The 19,863-nt window shown below is 43.6% G+C and overlaps 1 protein-coding gene across 7 annotated transcripts in view; it reads left to right on the top strand.

Annotated features, from left to right (window-relative positions):
* Window positions 1–19,863, top strand: part of TP63 (tumor protein p63) — a 240,944-nt gene that overhangs the window by 53,227 nt on the left and 167,854 nt on the right. For 5 of the 7 annotated variants that reach the window (XM_072618845.1, XM_072618847.1, XM_072618846.1 and 2 more), the window contains one exon: window positions 18,220–18,348. In XM_072618845.1, the coding sequence (XP_072474946.1) occupies window positions 18,220–18,348 (129 nt within the window). Of the gene's footprint in view, window positions 1–12,154; window positions 12,418–18,219; window positions 18,349–19,863 lie in introns of those variants that run through there. The other 2 variants (XM_072618848.1, XM_072618849.1) reach the window with 1 other exon arrangement.

Consider the following 19,863-nt stretch of genomic DNA (forward strand, 5'->3'; position numbering starts at 1 on the left):
TGGGTGGGTCCTTTCCCTATTTTTATGATCTCTTTGGGACACAGCCCTAGAAGTGGTGTTGCAGGGTGAAAGATATGCATATTTTTATAACCCATTGTGCAGAGTTCTAAATTGCTCTCCAGAATGGTTGGATCAATTAACAATTCCACCAACAATGCATTAGTGTTCCAATTTCCCCACATCTTCTCCAACATTTATAATTTCCCTATCTTGTTAGGTTAGCCAATCTGATAGGTGTGATATGATACCTCAGGGTTGATTTGATTTACATCTCTCTAATTAATAGTGATTTAGAGCATTTTTTCATATGACTGTAAATAGCTTTCATATCTTCCTCTGAAAAATGCCTGTTCATATCATTTGACCATTTATCAATTAGGGGATGATTTGTATTCTTGTAAATTTGACTCAATTCTTCTAAAATATATAATTTTAGAAAAGAGGTTTTTATCAGAGATAGATTCCTTTGTCTCTATATTTTCACACATTTATTTATTTATATGTTTGCGTACTTGTTTGTTAATTGTTTTTAAAAAATGAATGAATATATGGGATACATCCTTTACTTAAGATGATGGATGGGGGAGGAATGCAGGGGAAATTTTAGATTATGTAAATTTAATATAATTTAATATATAGTATAGTATTTTAGACTATATAAAAACAAAGATGTCAATTAAAAAATATCTTAGAATTGGTAGGGCCCTTTCCAAGGCCAGCTAATCCAATGTGAACCTGCCAAGGAAGCTTGTTGAGTCATGTGACAATTGCACCCCAATGAGAGGCCCAGGGCTTTATTTAGAGGAGCTGAAGTTGCACCACATGTATCCTCTCCAGAGGGATGTTTACACACACACACACACACACACACACGCATGGACACACGCACACATGCATGCACGCACACTCTTTTCATTTTTCCCCTACTTAATTTCATCTAATTTGGTCAATTATTTTAGCTCATTGAGATCAGTAGGATTCAACATATTCCATCAGGTATTTTCCCCCAGCTTTGTGTCATTGATGAATTTCATAAGTTTGCAAACCACACCTTAATTCATTAAAAAGGCTCAGATACCTCTTTTCACTCCTTTGAAGACATGGAGGGAGGGAGAAAGACCAACTCGTACGAGATCATTATACAGATTTTCAAGTTTTTTTCTGTATGTTGATTCATTTGTTGATGTATTTCTTTAAAAAATTGAGTATAGCATTATGCAGAGTATGAGGAAGGAGGAAAGAAGTAGTAGGGAAAAGCTAAGCAATCTAATAAAAAATAATAAAATCTCTTTTAAAACATTTGTGTATAAGCATAATAATAACGATAGTGACAGTAATAATAGGGAAAGGGAAGACAACGCACATCTATTAAACACCACTGTGTTCCAGACACGTGTGCTGAACATCACATTAAACACTGTCGAAATCTTGTCCCATCTGATCCTCACAACATCCCTGTGAGGGATGTCCTAGTGTAGTCACCATTTCAAAGCTGAGGAAACAGAGATTGCCGGGAGTCACACACCACTAAGTGTCCGAGGCTTCATTTGTCTGAAGGTCTTCCTCACTCTAGGTCCAACACACAATCCACTGCACCACATGTCTGATGATGATGATGATGGTGATGATGGTGAAGATGATGATGATGATGATGATGATGATGATGATGATGATGATAAGAATAATGACATTCTTAGTTAAACTCAAACTGATTAGTTGAGTCAACAAAGCATGCTACTACATCTCCACTCAAGACTGATGACTTGCCCGAAAGGGTTGGAAATTGTCTTCCTAATTCTATAGCCCATAAGCTCTCACTCCTCTGCTTTCTTCAGTAATTATCAGTCAATATCAATTAGTTCCCAAACTACTTAACTTTTAGAAAACATTGCTTACTAAGATAATATAATAAGAATGTTTATTATGAATTATTGCTTATCCTCCCCCCAAGACAATGCATGGCCCATTGTCCTACAAGGACATGCAGAATCCAGGGGGTAAGTAGGTCCAAACATCAGCCCACACGGCATTTGGGTAACTCACAGTGCCTCAAAGTCTTCTTGCAGGAGTCCTCTGAATGTTTTCCTTCAACAGTTATCATTTTCTGCTTGTGTCTGTGGAGAGCCTTGAGTCTGCATCCAACGAGTACCTGGCTCCCAAAGTATACACAGTCATTGGCTATCCTGAGGATGCTGCTCTGGTCTGAATGAAAAGATGAGAAGTCTCAAATTCTCTGGTCTTCCAAGGTTCTCAAAGTCTTCCTTCACCTAAGTCATGGAAGGAAAACTTCCATTTTTTAAAATTTAAAGCACTTTTCTTTCAGTAACAAACCTATAGGGAAAAGAGATCAGAAATAGATAGGTAGATGGATGGATGGATGGATGGATGGATGGATGGATGGATGGATGGATGGATAAGTAGATAGATAGAGGCAAAGAAACCTATACAGACAGATATGTTAGAATATGTGTATATTACAAATAAAATTTGTATCAATCTATCTATATATCTATCCTTATAGTCATGTATATTTGCTAATCCAAACAGCATAGGACAAAATACGTGGTAGAATATAAAGGACATTTTTTTAAAGGCAACAGTAATATTTTCTATAGCAATATGCAAATGTGCAAAGTATATGTAATAGCATGCAAAGTAAACCAGATCACCTAATATGTGTGTAAGAGGAGGTGAGTATATGTATTTGTGCATGTATGTATAATACACGTTTCTATGTGTTTTCATCCATCCACTCATTTGTACATGTGGTCAAAGACTCTAATTCAGATTCCAATTCTAACCTACATACACACACACACACACACACACACAAACACACACACATACACTCCCCATCTCTCATTAGATATAAACCATTCCTTGACAAGAGTATCTGAAGCAAGCATTGATTTAGAAATTAATATCCCATTCTTCAAGACCATCTCCTGAGCCAGTCCTCCAATTCTCCATTGTATCCTGAGTCCTTGCTTCAACTGACAGCTTTCATGAAACCACCCCTTGTACCCTTGCATTGCCCTGTATTTTCCCCAGAGTTTCATAATCTCTATCAGTGCTTTCATTTGTCTTTACATGGCACTAATCATTAGGTCTGACAGATCTCATGAGGCTTTCTGTCATGCCCCAGGTACACATAGGCACTGAGAAGACAGCATGCCTCCTGGTTATTCATATCTGGATGACATGACACCTTATTATTTCTCATCAAGGTGTCACCAACCACCGAAACTCATTCTTTTTTGGGGCAGCAGTGTCTGAAGTCTTCTCTCTTGGCTTCACTTATCTACCCTCGTTACCAGGCCTTGGAACATGCAATGAGATTCCTTTCCAGAGGCCTAGTACTATCTCCATGAGGCAAAACTCTTCTATCACTCAGTTTAGCCCCAAGGATACCATGTTCCTTCTTCCTTTACTTCTCTTTGTCACATCCTTCCACCCAAAAACCTCCTGACAAAGATTAGAATTCTCTCTCCTTCTACCCAAACCTTTCCTCTTTGTTTTACTCTTAAAGCACAGTTTCCATTCTTTCTAGGAATGTCATCCCCTAGCTAACTAGGAGGCCCATGGTTTCCTCCAAGCCTTCCACTCACTCCTGGAAGGATAGCATCATACATAGCATCCATGTGCAGCATTTGATTTGGTGCTGGAAGAGGCCCAAACCCAGAGGAGTCTCTGCAGGTCACTCTCCAGTGTGTAGGGGTTGTAGAGTGAGCCTCTACATTCGCTGAAAACTTTCTTGATCCAACTCCAGCAGCAAAGAAGATGGTGAGTGGGGCCGATATGCTCCTTATCCAGCTCCCACGTGCTTTGGATTCCTTCTTTAAGGTCCCTACTTTGAGGGTTATTCATTTCATGTAACTTGGACATGAGGCGCATTTCCTATGGACATGTCAATTAAATGGGATGTCCTAACTTTTTTGGATCCAAGTGGATAAGAGTTCTGTCAGGGATGATGATTCATTTTTCGTAGGGTTTACTTGGTGAATTCTTGAGGCTATTTTGATTTACATATTCAAATGATCAGTATTTTTCCTCCATTCACTGGTAAAATTGAGTGAGCTGCTGACATGACTCAAATCACTCAGTCATTCCTCAGTAGGCATTTCAGAGGTGCTAGCTTATTTGAAGTCTTTAGTGCCATTGCATATGTCTTGGCACTATCTGAATGGATCAATATGGCCAGGCTCCCTAAAGATCATACTCCTATAGTTTCTGATGATGAAGAACTGCTTCTGAGATGGCACCATGATTGAGTGATTTCAGGAAGAATACATTCATGTTAGAACCACTGAAATATGACAGAGGAGACCTTAAACGTTCTACCAAGTGAGTCATTAATCACAACATCAAGTTTCCTAGTTTTGTTCTTGTGACAAACAGTAAGTTTCTTCATACTAAATTTCTACATTATAGCTTTATTCAGTCTACCAGAAGGAATCGAATCATCTGGTGAATGTCACTATTGGATAGTTGACATTTCTTTGTCCCAACATAGCAGGAACATAAGGTCATTGAATCAGAACTAGAAGGGATCTTAGAGACCATCTGGTCAAATCTGCTCATGTTATAGATGAGAGAAGTAACTTGTCTAAGGTCACATTGTTTGCATTTTTGAGTTGTATGGCGTGGGCCATAAGAGCTCCCTATAAGAACTGTCTTTCTATAGTTATCCAATCCAACAAGCCTTTAATGAGCACCTCATGTGCATGAGATTCTAAGCTAGATGCAAAGACAACATAAAAAACTCCCCCTCCCCTAAGGGGATTATGTTGTAGCAACCTCCGAAAAGGGAGGCACATACTTGATCATTTAAAGAAGGGAAGGGATCAGGAAAACACCTTATAGGAGATGCCTACAAGCTGACCCCTGAAGGGGGCTAAGGATTGTAAGAGGTAGAGACAAGAAGAACACGTATGGGGAATAGTCTTTGTATGGTGAACAGTGTGTACAGTTTCAAATGTAAGAAATGGAACAGCAACAGAAGTCACATCTGAAATATGTGAATGGGAAGTAATATGAAATAACTCAGAAAGACAGATGGGAGCCACAATGGGAAAGGCTGGAAATGCCAGTCTGCAGACTTGCATTCTTAATTGTATGTATGCTCACTGCATATTGCCTTTCTCTCTAGTTCATCTACAAGCCCCTTGAGGGTAGGGACCCTGACTTAGTCAATATCTCCCATAGTCCCTAGCAAAGCACCTAGAACAATACATATGTGACCCAATACCCAGCAGGTACTCAATAAACTCCAGTCCATTGATTGAATAACATCTTTTCTAAAAGGTTCATACTGTTCTCAAAGTTAGACATGTCTCAAGTCTGGGGCTTCACATTCAGTAAACATGGTGAATTTGAAATATTCTCTATTGAGTTTATATTAGGTGAGATTTACTCATATATCCTCCTTCCTTCCTTCCTTCCTTCCTTCCTTCCTTCCTTCCTTCCTTCCTTCCTTCCTTCCTTCCTTCCTTCCTTCCTTCCTCCCTTCTTGTTTAATTGAGTAGAAGGGGTATAGGTGATCAGTCAATAGAATTAGCACCAAACTATTAGACAACAGCGCAGGTGGCTAACCAAACCTAGTAACAGCAGGTAGAACACTAGCCAGTCAGAAAATATAGAGTTCAAATCCTACCTTAGCCAATTATGAATTGTCTGCCATTGGGCAAACCATTTAATCTATCTTAGCCTCAGTTTCCTTATCTATAAAATGGGGATAATAACAACGTCCACCTCACAGAGTTGTTGTGAGAAAATACATGTAAAGCATTTTTCAAACATGAAAATTTTGCATAAATACTAGCTATTATTATGATAAACACAAGATGAACAATAGGAAAGAGTTCCTTACAGAATCAAAAAACACAAAAGTTCATTTTAAATGACAGGAACAAGAGAAAATGGAGCTGAGAGTGAAAGGTGCAGAGGAGCCATATCTGTGTATACATTCTTTCACTTCAGCAGTTTCTGCAGTGTGATGCATAAAAATGAATCAAATATGACTGAAATGAAAGAATGCCAGTTGCCGAGGAAAGCAGAGAAGAATGGTACCTGCTAAATGGGCAGTGAGTTTTAAATTCATCAGTCTCCCCAGAATTTACTTCGGCAGAGGACATGTTTTTTTTTAATTTTGTTTTGTTTTGTTTTTTTTTACAGTTAAACAATTCCTATAAGACCACAAAGAGAATGGGCTATATTTTAAAACATATTTCAACTTATTTGCTAAGAATGATCTTGATTTTTCCCTTCTACTATGGGTTTGTGATCCTTGCACTTGGACCACTCTGAAAAGGAGGTTTTTTTGTGGTATTCCCATGCTGGGGAATTGTCATTGTGCAGGGAAACAGGGGAGGTGAAGAAAGTCAGGATGTCTCCTCCAAGGCCTCAGCCTTGGGTTCACAGCTTTTCTTTCTCTCATAAGGACACAGATCAGTGGACAGTCATCTGGGCATTAGTCCACCAACTATCACTTTTAGGCATCTGTTTGTACTGGGAACTATGCCAACCTCTGGAGATACGAAGGAAGGAAAGCAACGACAGGGCTAGTTCTTATTCTCATGGAGTTCTCAGTCTAATTTCTTGGGCAAAATTTTTCTACCATAATTCATAGAAGCGCTAATCTTTGCTGATAAAGTTACAAATAGATATACAACCGTAGAACAACTCAAGCTTTCTTCCTTAAATGATACTCACCCACTCAGTCCTCATCTTATTCATTCAAAAAGTGATTTATTGCGCACCTAGTATGCGAAAATACCCAATACCCCTCAAAATTGGGAAGCCTCGTTCTTTCTACTTCTATAGTGACAGGAAGGGAATCAACAAAGGAGAGTTTTTAAGAGTAGGGGCCATGTCCTTCACTCAGCACATTGAGGCCTCAGGCTTCTTTGACACTCGGGGGTGATCCCAAGGTCCTGCCCCCATTCTAGGATACTCTTTTCTCCCAGAAGAAATGGGGCCCTTCTTTATTTCCTGATAGAGTCACGTCTTTCGTTTAGCCAGCTTCATTTTTCTCCAAACAAAACAGCACCAAGTTCTAAGAAATAGACTACCTGTGAGGAAAAGAACCTTGGAGGACATCCAGGCCTATTCCATTGTTTTAATTAAGAGGGAGCACCTATGGGTTGATAATATGGTAAAATGCCCATCTGCTAAAGAAAAAAATAAGTTATTGGAAAGGTCCAGAGCTGCTTCCCAGGAGCTAAACAGTCAGAAGAGCTCAAGTTTTTCTCAAAACAAAGAATTCCCAGCTATCGGTGACCACAGGAAAGATTGCTCCAAATCACTAATTACAAGAGGAATTGACATTGAAATAGCTTGTATGTTTCACTTCCAAAGAAGTAAACTGGTAAAAATGACAAAAGATATAAATTATTGACAACTGGTGGGAGAGGTTATGAGAAGATGGGAATTATACTTACATGCATGCAGGTATATGGTAGATAGATACATATATAGATACAGAGAGAGAGAGAGAGAGAGAGAGAGAGAGAGCATTGTTGATAGGTTCAACCATAATGGGAAGAAAATGGATTTATGTAAGAAAAGTCCCCTAAAGGGTTCCTTCCCTTTGACCAAGCAATTTTATTTCTGGGCACATATCTCAAGAAGATCAAAGATAGATAGGGTCTCATACCCACGCACACACACATGTGTGTGCGTATGTATGTTGTATGAATGTATATGTGTATGTATACATATATATGCATGTAGTATGTGCATATATGTGCATACACATATATACACATATACATACATACATACATATATACTCACACACACTTTTTTTATGGTAGCCAAAAAGGTCAGTTGGAAGCAAAGTCAACCCCTCCATTTGGGGGAATGAATGAACAGTGAGAGTAAGACAGCAACAGAAAATTCTTCCAGCATATGTAACGCTGAATGTGAAGAATATAAGAAACGTGGGGAGATTTAGATGAACAGACAGAAAATGAAGTAAACAGACAGAAAAACAAAATCCACAGTGACTAAAATAATGGAAATGAAAAGTCAGACTTCCATGAGTGCTCTATAAATGAGCTGTATGCTAATGTCAGCGCCAGAGAAAAGCTGACGAAATGTAGCTCCCCCTCCTCCCGAATGAAATGGGTGAAATGGGGCCTGGAGACCCCAAGCATCATAGACCCACAGATCAACGACTCTGTATGTAAATTTTCATTCGTCATTTGTCTTTCTTACAACAAAGGAAAGCTGAAAAGAAGGGAAAGGACATTATCCAAAAATGACTATGATATAAAAAATAAAGCCATCAACAAAATGGTAATTACCAGAGAAAAGAAAAAAAAGATGCAATTAGATAATGGTACTTTGCAAACCCAAATTAAACTGCTAATGAGAAAGTAGCCTACAAGTTGGCTGGCTTCTTCTAATAGCTCTGGGATAAATAAGAGCTGCATTTTTTTTTTTTCTGAAAGACTTGTTAGTCCACATATTAGATGTAACAGAATAGGGTTTTCTTAGTTATTAGACTTTTATTCTAAATTCTAAATTATTGGGGAATTTTTCTGTTTTTTTCATTTTTATTTTGAACTTGATGAACATTAAATTGAATGGGTTCCATTATTTCTTTTCACGAATAAATTAAACAATCTGTACTTTTCTAAGTTTAGAGAACTCCAGGCCTAGGATCACTTCATCAGCCCAGACACCAGCCTCTTCATGTTTAGGTAGCTATGACCTAGGGAGCTGCCTGAGCCGCAGAGCTAGTTACTTCCAAAAGTGAGTTTCTCTGACTACCAGCCCCAAGTGTTACCCACTGTGACAAGGTGCCTCTGTTTCAAAAAAATATTGACTATAAGGAGGAGAATCTTAAATGAAATAGTTCTTTCACGTAGAGGCAGATTGATAATACACTGAAGTCTTCTTTTTCCATATGTATATGTTTCTACTTTTTGTTTCTATTTTTAAAATGCGGTAACATCATGCCCCAAGTTCTGGGGAGATATTTAATGAAGGGATTTTGCAGTGAAGGTCATCTCTCCATCCTCCATGACTTCCTCCAGCACATGAGTGTTAAACTGCGGGAGATGAGTTGGGGAAGAGGAGCATGACATTTCAAAGTTATGTCATTAAAAAAAGACAGAAGACATAAGCAAGCTGTATGTGGGGATAATCCCTAAGCTGTGCCAGTGGGCAAAGTAAAGAGATGGGATGAGGGTAGCCAGGTATTAAGGGGCAAGGTAAGGGGTTATAAGGATCACAGTTTTAGCATTGGGAGACACAGAAGCAACCATCTCAACCAAACCACTCATTTTATTGATGAGGAAAATGAGGCCCAGAGAAGCTGGATCACACAGGTGTTTAGTGTTAAGGTGGGAGGGGGTCATGATGAAGGTGATGGACGTCAGAAGCATCTGTGGTTGGTTGGTAGAAGAGTCTTGCTTATCTCCTACATCAGAAGATAAAAGGGCATATGTAGGTTCATCTAGGTAAGAAAGGCTCAATGTGTAACCATGGGAGCAGCTGAGGAAAAATGGAGAAAGGGAGTACACTGCCTTACAAAAAGTGGGCTTCTGAGCAGGCCTGAATCACAAACCTGGGGTGAGTGGGATGTGGTTGATGTGATCTAAGTCAAACCCTTTGGCTCAGTAAGGCTCCATTTGACTTTGAGCTGAGTGAGATTGAGGAAAGGCAAGTGTTCTCAGGCAGAAGAAATCATCCTTCTGTGTAAGAATTATGTTTGCACAGGAAAGAACCAGGGAAACCCTTCAGGGCACTGGGGCCTCTTCAGGGCAATGAAGGGGCATGGGGGGGGGGGTTCCCAGAGAGCACTGTGTTCTCCTGGGCACTCATAATTAGACCTGATGAGGGTAATGATGATAATCACCCTGTAATGGCTTCACCTGAAACTCCAGCCACTGCCCAGCCCTAGTCTATCTCTACCCCCACCAAGGACAGGCTTCCTTGAATGGCTTGATTTAGCCAGTGATGGCATCTGGGGAGAGATCTGGAATGCTTGTAACGCACACTAAAAAGTAACCAGGAAAGGATGTGGTCTGCCTCTGCCAGGGGCTAGGGGCCTTCTGAAGGTCAACATCATCTTTCTGTGGCTAAGAGACTGTGGACCCATTTCAATGGCTTCTCCATTTCCTTGGACTCACCTAGACATCTGAAATGTTTTCTGTGGCCCTTGACCTGTAGGAGAGCTCCTCTTGGTAACAATGTTTGGAGGATGAGCCAGAAGGATCTCGTTGTATCAGCATCCTTTGTGTAACCCAATCACTGCCTGCTTAATGACTCCCTGGAAAAGAGAGGGAGGGAGGCAGAAATAAAGGAAGGACTTCAGGCAGGGTAGAGAGGAAGGAAGGAAGGAAGGAAGGAAGGAAGGAAGGAAGGAAGGAAGGAAGGAAGGAAGGAAGGGAGAGAGGAAGGAAGGGAGAGAAGAAGGAAGGGAGAGAGGAAGGAAGGGAGGGAGGGAGAGAGGAAAGATAAGAGGGGAAGGAAGGAAGGAGCTAACAGAATAAGCAAATGGAGAAGAGGGAAGGGAAAGGAAGGAATCAAGGAGATTATGGTTTGGGTTTTGTGTTAATTGAATAGGGATTTTTTTTTTCTATTAAAGCAAAAACAAAATCCTCTTGCTTTTGAAAAATAAGGAATCTTTACTTTTGGAAGGCATAAGAATCAGGAACTTTCTACATCTCATTTATTGTACAAAGTTGATGACCACAACTTGAAATTCCTCATGTCTAGGATCCAACCTGAAACGAGGCCCCATCGTCTCAGTCTCAGCTCTGTTCTCTGCCTTAGATAACTGAGGTATTAATCAGTAATCAACAGATGTTTATTAAGCACCTACTTTGTTCTGGTCACTGTGCTGAGCACAATGTGTTTGTCATCTCTAATACAATCCCCTAAAAAATCTGAATGATTTACAAGAGGGCTCCATCCCCACCCTGGTCTGTGAGTCTATGTGGAGCTCTTGGAACGTAACCCAGCAGAGTTGTGGATTGAGGACTCCTGAGCTTCACTCAGTCATTCTCTGCTCCACTCCAGCTGCTAGAATGGGCCCATCTCCTGGTCTCTGGGCACTGGATTCTTTTCTCAAATGAAAGACTCTACGCAGCTGAGCCTAAGATCTTTTTAATGATGTTTGACTCTGTCCTACCTTATCAGGTGTATAGAGTGAGGGTAGGAGGCGACTATCTTCCTTTTACATTTATGGCAGATTAGAAATAGACAAGGGTGAACACAGAGAGAAGTACACAGAGAGAGAGCCCTGGCCCCACTCTCCTGGGCACTCTGGCCTCTCCAGTGGGGTCTGCCCTCAGTGGCTGGGTGTAACTTTGACTGTCCACTTATTGTCTTGGGGCCTCGGTCTTCTCCCATGTCAAAGAAGCAGACTTCTCTCACTTATTTTAAATTGTACATTTCTTGAATATTAGCTGGTTTTGGATTTGGGGGATCAGACTTTCAAGCATTTATGTGACAAACTAAAGGCTGGTTTTATTTTTCATAAGTAGATCAGTCTCTCTTGCAGACCTTCCAAATGAATAAGCAGAGGTGGGAGTCAGTTCACCTTTCTTCCTTTCTTTGAGACCCCACTCCAAATGTCTCAGCTCTCATAAAGAAGTCATCCCTCCCTGAGCCAGTCTGGCTCAATCCCTCCCCCTGAAACCTGCCAACTCAGAACTAAGAAGTACCTGAGGGATAAAGAATCATTGAAAGGTAAAACAAGAAGGGCATGTTGAGATGCTAGGGTGATCAATGAGGGTGAAAGGGGCTCCGTATAGTTCTAGACTCTCCTTTTACAGATGAAGAAACTGAGGCCCAGAGATGTTAAACAATGTTCCCCAAATCACATGTAACATAAAGTGGTGAAACCAGAGTTTCCTTCCCCTTGTCACTTTCTCCTAGGCTTCTTGGATAATACCCATAATTCTCAGCCTCACAAGTCAGCTAGACCACAATTGTCCACATCCCCATCTCTGACGGGGGCACCTACACACAGGACAGCATTAGACATCCTTGGGGGCTGTCCTTTAAGGTTCCATCATGCACAGCTAATCTTGGGGGGTGGGGGTGTGAAACGACCTCTCAGATCCTCCTCCTCCTCCCCACAACCAGAGCACCCAGTTGTGCCCCTACTCTTTGGGAGTTCCACCACAAGTCTGAAAGCAGGAGGCTGGGCCCAGGCCTAAGGTTTAGGAGAGCAGCACCTGCTCTAGCTGCTCAGACTTACTGAATCACCCTGGATTGCGGCTGGGAGGGCCTTCACCTGGCCTGAGTTAAATTGTTGGATTGGGGGAGGGAAGAAGGTTGCTGCCAGTGGGGGCCTGCCTTCAGTCAGTGAGGCCTTTTAGTGAGTCTCCCGGTTGAGGACTGCACCCCACCACCCCAAGCCTCGGGCTGGGTGAATTGCTGCTGGGGTAAAGCCATCAGGTAAGTGCAAGGTAACCAGTGAAGGGGCCAGACTGGGACCTCCAGCCTTACCAAGTGCTGACAACCCTGAGGGTTGGAGGGAGAAAAGAGTCAGCCATGGTAAGACAGGGTTTGGCAAGGGCCAGTACTGCTGCTGGATATTCCAGGGAGCCCTGGACTTGTAATCTAGAAACTTTCAGGCAGAAACTTTCACTTTCTGGCTTGAGTCCCCTGCGTGTCTGGGTGGGTGTGACAGGTTTGACAAGAGGCCTGAACCAGATTTAATTATTCTAGGAGCCTGATCCCGGGAGTCAGGACATGGCCAAGAGTTGGGAGTTCCCTCCTCTTCCCCTGGCTGGGTAGAGTGCAGAGGGCTAGGCTGGAGTACCAGGGAGTACCTAGGTGCGAGATCATGCATCTGACTCTGCTAGCTATGGGGTTCTGGGCCACTTTTTTATCTTCTCTGTGTCTCAGTTTCCCCCTCTGTGAAATGGGAATGGTCCACTACATAGCTCCTCCCTCTCAGGGCTGCTGTAAGTTTCAGCACTGTGTGCCCAGGTTTGGTGCTGGCGAGGTTTCCTGTTATTATTAGCCAGAATCACAGACAGGCCATAAGGCGTCACCCAGATCTCAAAGTAAAACTGTTTGCCCCATCCTAGACTCTGCCCAGAACCCAGGGCCAGAGGTGTTCCGTGAGAGCTGAATCTGCGAGGCATAGCGCAGCAAAGATTTGGAGAATCCTGAGCTGGAAGGGGCCTGGAAGACCCCCAGGCCCCGCCCTCTCCCACTGGAGAGGAAGAGACAGACCTGCCTGAGGTAGGAAGCTGGCTCCCACCCCTCCTTACAGGTGGGAAGCCTGAGGCCCAGGGAGGGAGGGGCTGACCTCAGATGATTCAGGGAGCAGCAGCAGGGCTGCAGTCTGTCTGCAGGACCTCCCTCCTTTGGCTGCTCCTGAGGAGGGCAGTAACCCCAAGACTGTCCTCCTTTCTGCCAGGTCATGCCCAGATTTCATTCTGGGCTGATGGCCTCTCCCTGGAGTCAATCCTCCCTCAATGCAGAATGGTTCCCTCTGGGGAGACCATCTGTGAAGCCCAGACCTCTCAGAGGAGGGATGGCCATCCCCAGCCTGGGGGTTACAGAAGACAGCACTTTCTACCCTTTTGCTGCAATTCATTTCTGTGAATGACTCTAACAAACCAGAACCCTTTCTAGGGGTTGACTGGGAATTCACAGGATTTGCCTCCAGGCTCTCTGGATCAATCAGGGAGGGAGCCCTGCTCCCATCTTCCATGAATCCAAATTTCTCTCACAGGAGATGGGAAACATTTGTTAAGAGCTTTGAACAAATGGCTCACCTCTCACTTTGTTTTAGTGCCCCACCTCACCTCCACCCCTCCCTCCTGTCTCGATGGTCCAGATGCTCTCTGGGGGAAAGGGAGTGCTGGAAACTGCTCTCCCAGCAGGACCACACCCTCACTGGTTGTGAGGCCTGCACCAGTGTCTTGGCTGCTTCCTTCCCTCTTGTAGGCTCCCTAAAGTTTCATCAGGAGCTCGTTCTCTTCACTCCTTCACACACCTCTAGGGCTGCATGCCAGGGGGAGGTAAACTAAGGTGTACCAGATTGCCTGTCTGTGCATGCATGTTGGACTGGCACCTCAAGTCCTGCAGCAGCTCAGCAGCTCCTCAGAGTCCCTTAGCATGACACAGAGGGCTCAAGCAATCTGCCATGAGCCTGATTAGCTACTTCCCTGCCACTCTGCCCAGGATTTTGCCTGTCCTCTAGCACTGGCCTGGAAGCCATAATGGGCACTCAGACCCATGCCACGCTGGGCCTAAACCACATCCAGCTGGCCACCAGGGAGCTCTGGAAGGATGCTGACAGTGACTGATCTCGCCTTTTTCTATCACCCCCCCCCCCCCATAGGAAGGGAATGGGATAAAAGCCAACCCAGACTCTTCTTTTTAACATCTGAGAGGATCAATTTATAGTTAAATCTAGTTACAGGTTGACTCAGTTTCCTCATCTGTAAAATTAGCTGGAGAAGGAAATGGAAAATCACACCTGCATCTTGGCCAAGAAATGCCAAGTGGGGTCATAAAGCACTGGGCATGACTGAAATGACCAAAGAACTGAATCCACATTAAGAACCAAAGACAATAAAAGCTCATGGACTGGGGGTTACGAATGCTTGATCGGGGTGTCCTGTCCAAGAGGGAGGCAGTGGGGCTGCATGGCTAGCTGGCGGGACCTGGTTTGAGCTCCCAAATACAGATCCCTGCCCCAAGAGTACCCACTTAGTGACTGTTTCAGTCTATTTCCTTGCCTGTAAAATGGGGTGATATTTGTACTTCCTCCATGACAGGGACTTAGTTACCTGGAAGGCATTTTGCACAATCCTAAAAATCCCCTCCACGTATACTTCAGTCCTTTGTGTCCATTTAATGACATTTATTCAGAGATCAGGATCACAGATTTAGAATCAAAATGCACCTGGAAGATAATCTAGTCCAACTGCCTCACTTTAGAGATGTGGAAACTGAGGCACAGGGAGGGGAAGTGACTGTCCCAAGGTCACAGAGAGAGTAAGCCTCTCCTTTCTTCAGGACCCTACAAGGCAGGGGATGTAGTTCTGAATAAACTTACTTTGTTTTGAAGATCATTTACCCCACCATTGGCTGACTTAAAGTGAAGCAAACTGGTTAAGGCTCCAGAACCAGAACTGGTTTAACTATTCCCTCAGTGGTGGGCAGGGAGGACTAATTCTAAGCACCTACTGTGTGCAAAGATGAGTCACTGATGGGGTCACTTCACAGTGTGAGTTTAGCATGAGGGGCACAAAAAGCTGGGTTCACAGGGTGATTGGATGGAAGATCCTTCCTCTTCCACCTGGATCTTCCTGTATTAAGGAAAGTGCATTTATCATTCGGTATTTAGTAAGTGCCCCCTCCATCAGGCACTGTACTAGGGGCTAGTCTTCAAAGATTTCTCCTTGTAGTTCCTCTTCTGTTTGAGATGTTCCCATCTCCTACCAACTTCCCTGGGATCTCGCCCTCCAGCTTGGTCTCCTCCCAGGGCTTCCAGCTACTCCTGACTGGTTCTCCCCTGGGACTTGCGCTAGTCTGCCCATCTTCTCCTCCTTTCCTCTCGTCCTAAGCCTTTGTTAATGCCTCCCACAGAAAAGCTTTCTCTTCTCTGTTCTTTTCCTCAGAACCCAAATTGGAAATCATGATGACATCAGATAAACCAATTCACAGTAAGGTATCCATGGCATCAGAAAATACATTTTAAGTGAAGCTTTAGTTCCCCCAAAGAGATGACTAATGAGGGAAATTTGAGGGCCTGCCTATGGGACAGAGCTTGGCTTTCATTCTGAGCCTCAGTTTACCTTTACAGTAAGGAGGTGGAACAAAGTTCTTCCCCTCTAGCATTGTGCCACTTTTGCCCAAAATACTTTAAAAATGAAGTTAATAGTGATTGGTGCTGACAACATTTTGGTCTTCTCATTTAAACCCATTTTACAGATGTCTCCAAAGGCTCTTACAGGACTCACTTGTGCAAGATCTGGCAAAGCCACAGTTTATACCCAGGTTTTCAGCTTTCCAGTTCAGAGTTCTCTTATGATTATCTTCTCCCCTACCCTTGGTAGAATCCTGAGATTCCCGCAAAGTACAGCTCCGGCATCCCTCTAACCCCCCCCCCCCCCCATGAACACTGTCTCTTACTAAACTATCTTTCATTTTTTAGTGTATCCCTTGTTATTTTTCTCCCCTGCCCCCCATGCCAGCAGAAGGCCAGTTCTTTAAACAGCAGTAGCTTCATTTTTGTTCTCGATTTTAAGCTAACGAGTCATCATTAAATATGTACCACCCAGCAGCCCCAGAGGTACAGAGACGAAACTGCAGCAAGGCCTGCCTTAAAGAAGCTTCCGTTCCACCAGTGAGAGGAAGACCACATGAAATGGTCAGATATTAGAGAGGGGAAGGCCAGTCCTTTGGCCACATCTGGAACAGCACAAGTGGCTGCTGTTTTCTAAGAGGCAGAGAGGATGGTGGCCTTCGTTCAGACTGGGAGTTTGAAAGCCTGAGTGAAGGCAAGGGAACAGGAGATGAGACTTCATAGAATAGGAAAAAAAAAAGTCCAATCTGGTCAGGAAAGAGAGTGTGTGAGGAGTTGTCATGAGAAACCTGAAGATAAGAGGGGTGGCAGCCTCTGTTAGGAAGGGATGCCAGAGCACATAGACACACGTGCTTTAGGAATAAAGATTTAGCAACTGTAGGGGGATGGGAGGGGTGGAGATGGGAATGACTGGATGCAGAGAAAGCCAACTATTAGTCTGCGCTAATAGCGGATGCAAAAGTGGATGAGATATTTATGTAGATGAGAGCCCAAGGGGACGAATGGGAGAAGGGAGGTAGAGGCAGATTCTCCCCTGCCTGTTGCAGGTCTTACGCAACATAGAGACTTAATAAGTGCTTGTCTAATTGCATTTATAATGACAGCAGTAATGGCTGAGCACTTTAGTAAGATGGAAGAGCACTGTTTCTGGAACTTAGCCATCATCGGGCAGCTGGAGTGAGTTAAGAAGAGGGTATTCAACCTTGGACATCCCAAAGCCCCAAATGGTGGTGCTCCCCTTCTCTGTGCCCCCAGTAACCTGGCCTCGTAGGAACAACCTTGTGGACTTGAGCACACAGTAGAAAGCAAGGCCACCAGAAAGAAATCAATTTTTAAAATGTGGATGAAAACAGTTGTAGCTATGGGCTGAACCTTGGAGCCTAACCTCTAATTCCAAGTTCCAATTAAGTCCCAGCCACCCACACATCTCAGTAAATCACATTCTGTTGTTAATGTTGCTTCATGTCCAGAAGGTGAAATAAAGGTGCTTTATTTCTGAGCACGTTTAGAGGGATGGGGCTGTAGCTAGGGGAAGGGAGAAGTAGAGGGTATGGGAATGAGGCTGCCTCCTCTGCTGCCCCCTACTCTTTCACTGACCTGGAGCCTTTGCTAAGCTAGAGGCTTGTGTAAAATAGGTTTTAATAATAGGGTTGGAGCAGCATCAGAAAGAGCTACAGGAGGTTGGCTTTATTTTTAAAGACTAAACAAAGAGGGTGAACCCTAAAGTAGTGTGTGTAGCTTTCTCTGAGGTTAGGGAAGGTCTGATTTGCACCTTCTGGGAAATGGTCTCGCTGAAGGCAGTTGCTACACTCGCTCTCACTAAAGGGCCTCTGGTGATAACTCTGGAATACTATTTGGAGACAGGTCAAAAAGGTTTCTCCCTGAGGTCAGGGTGGGACTAGGTGACCCATGAGATCCCTTCCCACTTTGGGATTCTGGGAACCTGTGACCTGTTCTGCCTGCCTTTGGTGCTGGGAGCAAGGGCAGATTTGGACTTGGCAGAAGGAAGCCCTCCCTAATACTTATAAAGACTGCCCATAGGTGTGAGGGCAGACTTGGGATGAGGCGGGTTCTTCTCTCCTTGATGAAGGGACACTTATTCAGTTGGGAGTGGGGCCAGAGGAACCTGGAGGTTCCATTCTGGGCAGGAAATTTTACAATTCTGTTACGCCTTTATTGTTTTTGATTTCATCAACGTGTAGAATTTGCTGTCTGTCTAGTCCTAAAGAGGTTTTAGGAGCCATGAGAGGTGAGTGTTTGCCCAGGGTCACAAGAGTCCAAGGCCCTCCCCTTCCACTGGATCAGCTTGCCTCTCTCTCCAGGTGCTGTTAAGTGTTTTTAATGGTGGCCTCCAAATGTCATCTGTGACCATTCAACCTCATGGAAACATTGATGCTAATGCCCAGTTATTTTGGATTCTTTCTAAGGTTTGTGGACACTCCTGCCCATTTCTCCTGGAAGGAAAGTTACTACCGCTCCACCATGTCCCAGAGCTCTCAGACAAGCGAATTCCTCAGCCCTGGCGTCTTCCAGCACATTTGGGACTTCTTGGATCAGTAAGTATTAGAACAATAAGACAAGTCATGGGTCAGATTCCCAAGAGGGCTCAGAATATGGCCATTTAGGACAGATCTTAAACATTGGTGCCATCCCCCAGGAGGGATAAGAATTCTGCCTTGTTCTGTGTGACATTATTTTCATGGCCAAAGGACTGTAAACGTTTCAGCAGAGAGAACATGACATCCTTGAGGATGGGTTTTCATTTTGTCTGCATCCCTCACGCCAGCACCTAGGCCCCAGTAAGAGCTTAATACATGGAGCAAAGTCAGTTCACTTTAATGACAAACAATGCTTCATTTTGCAATTTGAAGTCTCCCATCCATCAGTGTAGATGACAACCCTGTGTCATTTAGTGGCTGCTGTTTGAAAGGGGGTGTAACCCAAAGTTTTGCAGGCTAAGATGCCCACATGCCTGTTCATCCTTGGCCAGACTAGTGGTCAGGTAACAGATGCACTGGCCATCCCTTCTTCAGCTTGGTCCAGGGCCTGCTGGGGTCACATGGGAGCCACAGAGAAGCATCAATACAGAAGACCAGGAGAGGGTTCCAGAGGGATGGAGTCATGTTTCAGATGCTGAATATCACTGCTTTCAAATGTTTAGACTCCCTGTCCCTCTTCAGGTCCTCTTCTGGGAGATCAGCAAAGTCTCTTGTCCTCACTTTCCAGGAGCAAATAATGCAACATGAGATAAGACCAAGTGGAAAAGAGAAAATGGTGGGCACATCAAGTCTTAATGAGCTCTTAGAGTATCCCCTAATGCATAGTGTCTCATCTGCAACCTGGCATGTTCTGACCCCTACTCCACCTCCCCATTTCCAATCCTCCTCAGTTAACTTCTATATACTCACTCAGACATGCTTCCCCTACCTCACTGTTAAGAATAGAACAAAAGATAAGAACAGAAGGCTGACCTCCCAAGGTTGATCTCTGTGGATAGGCTGTCACTCACATTACCATGGGGTGTAATTAGGAGGATCTCTAGAAGGTCTCCCCCACTCTAATGCCTGTAAGTCCCTTCTCATTCTTGCGTATGAAATTAGATAAGAAATTCATTGCTCTGACTTAAAGTTTCTTATCTCAGGTGAAAATAAAATTATACCTGGAATTATTAAAATACCATACAAATAAACACATGCACACTTCCCTTGGTAGGAAAGGGATTCTCCACAGGGCAGATTTTAGTAGGAGGAGTGAGGGGACTGAGCACCTGAGGGCAGTGAGTATACTCATAGATAGGGTTGGCAAAATGTGCCCAAAGGGGAGGTAATGGGTACTTCCTGGAAATTCCCAATTTGCAAACTCACAGGGCCACTGCCTGTAGCTGGGTAGACAATGGAAAATTCATGGCCTGTGTTTATGATTACAATTCTGTTGAGGGAGCTGGCCTCTTCTTCTTAGTCATGAGATCTCCCCACAGATGAGCTCACTTTCCTTGTATCAAATGGAAAGCATGCGAAATCCAAACATTCCTCTGACGAAGGATTATCAACAAGGTAGAGACCTTTACTTAA

This window comes from Notamacropus eugenii, chromosome 6 (assembly GCF_028372415.1).
Source record: "Notamacropus eugenii isolate mMacEug1 chromosome 6, mMacEug1.pri_v2, whole genome shotgun sequence".
In the NCBI taxonomy this organism is placed as follows: Eukaryota; Metazoa; Chordata; class Mammalia; order Diprotodontia; family Macropodidae; genus Notamacropus; species Notamacropus eugenii.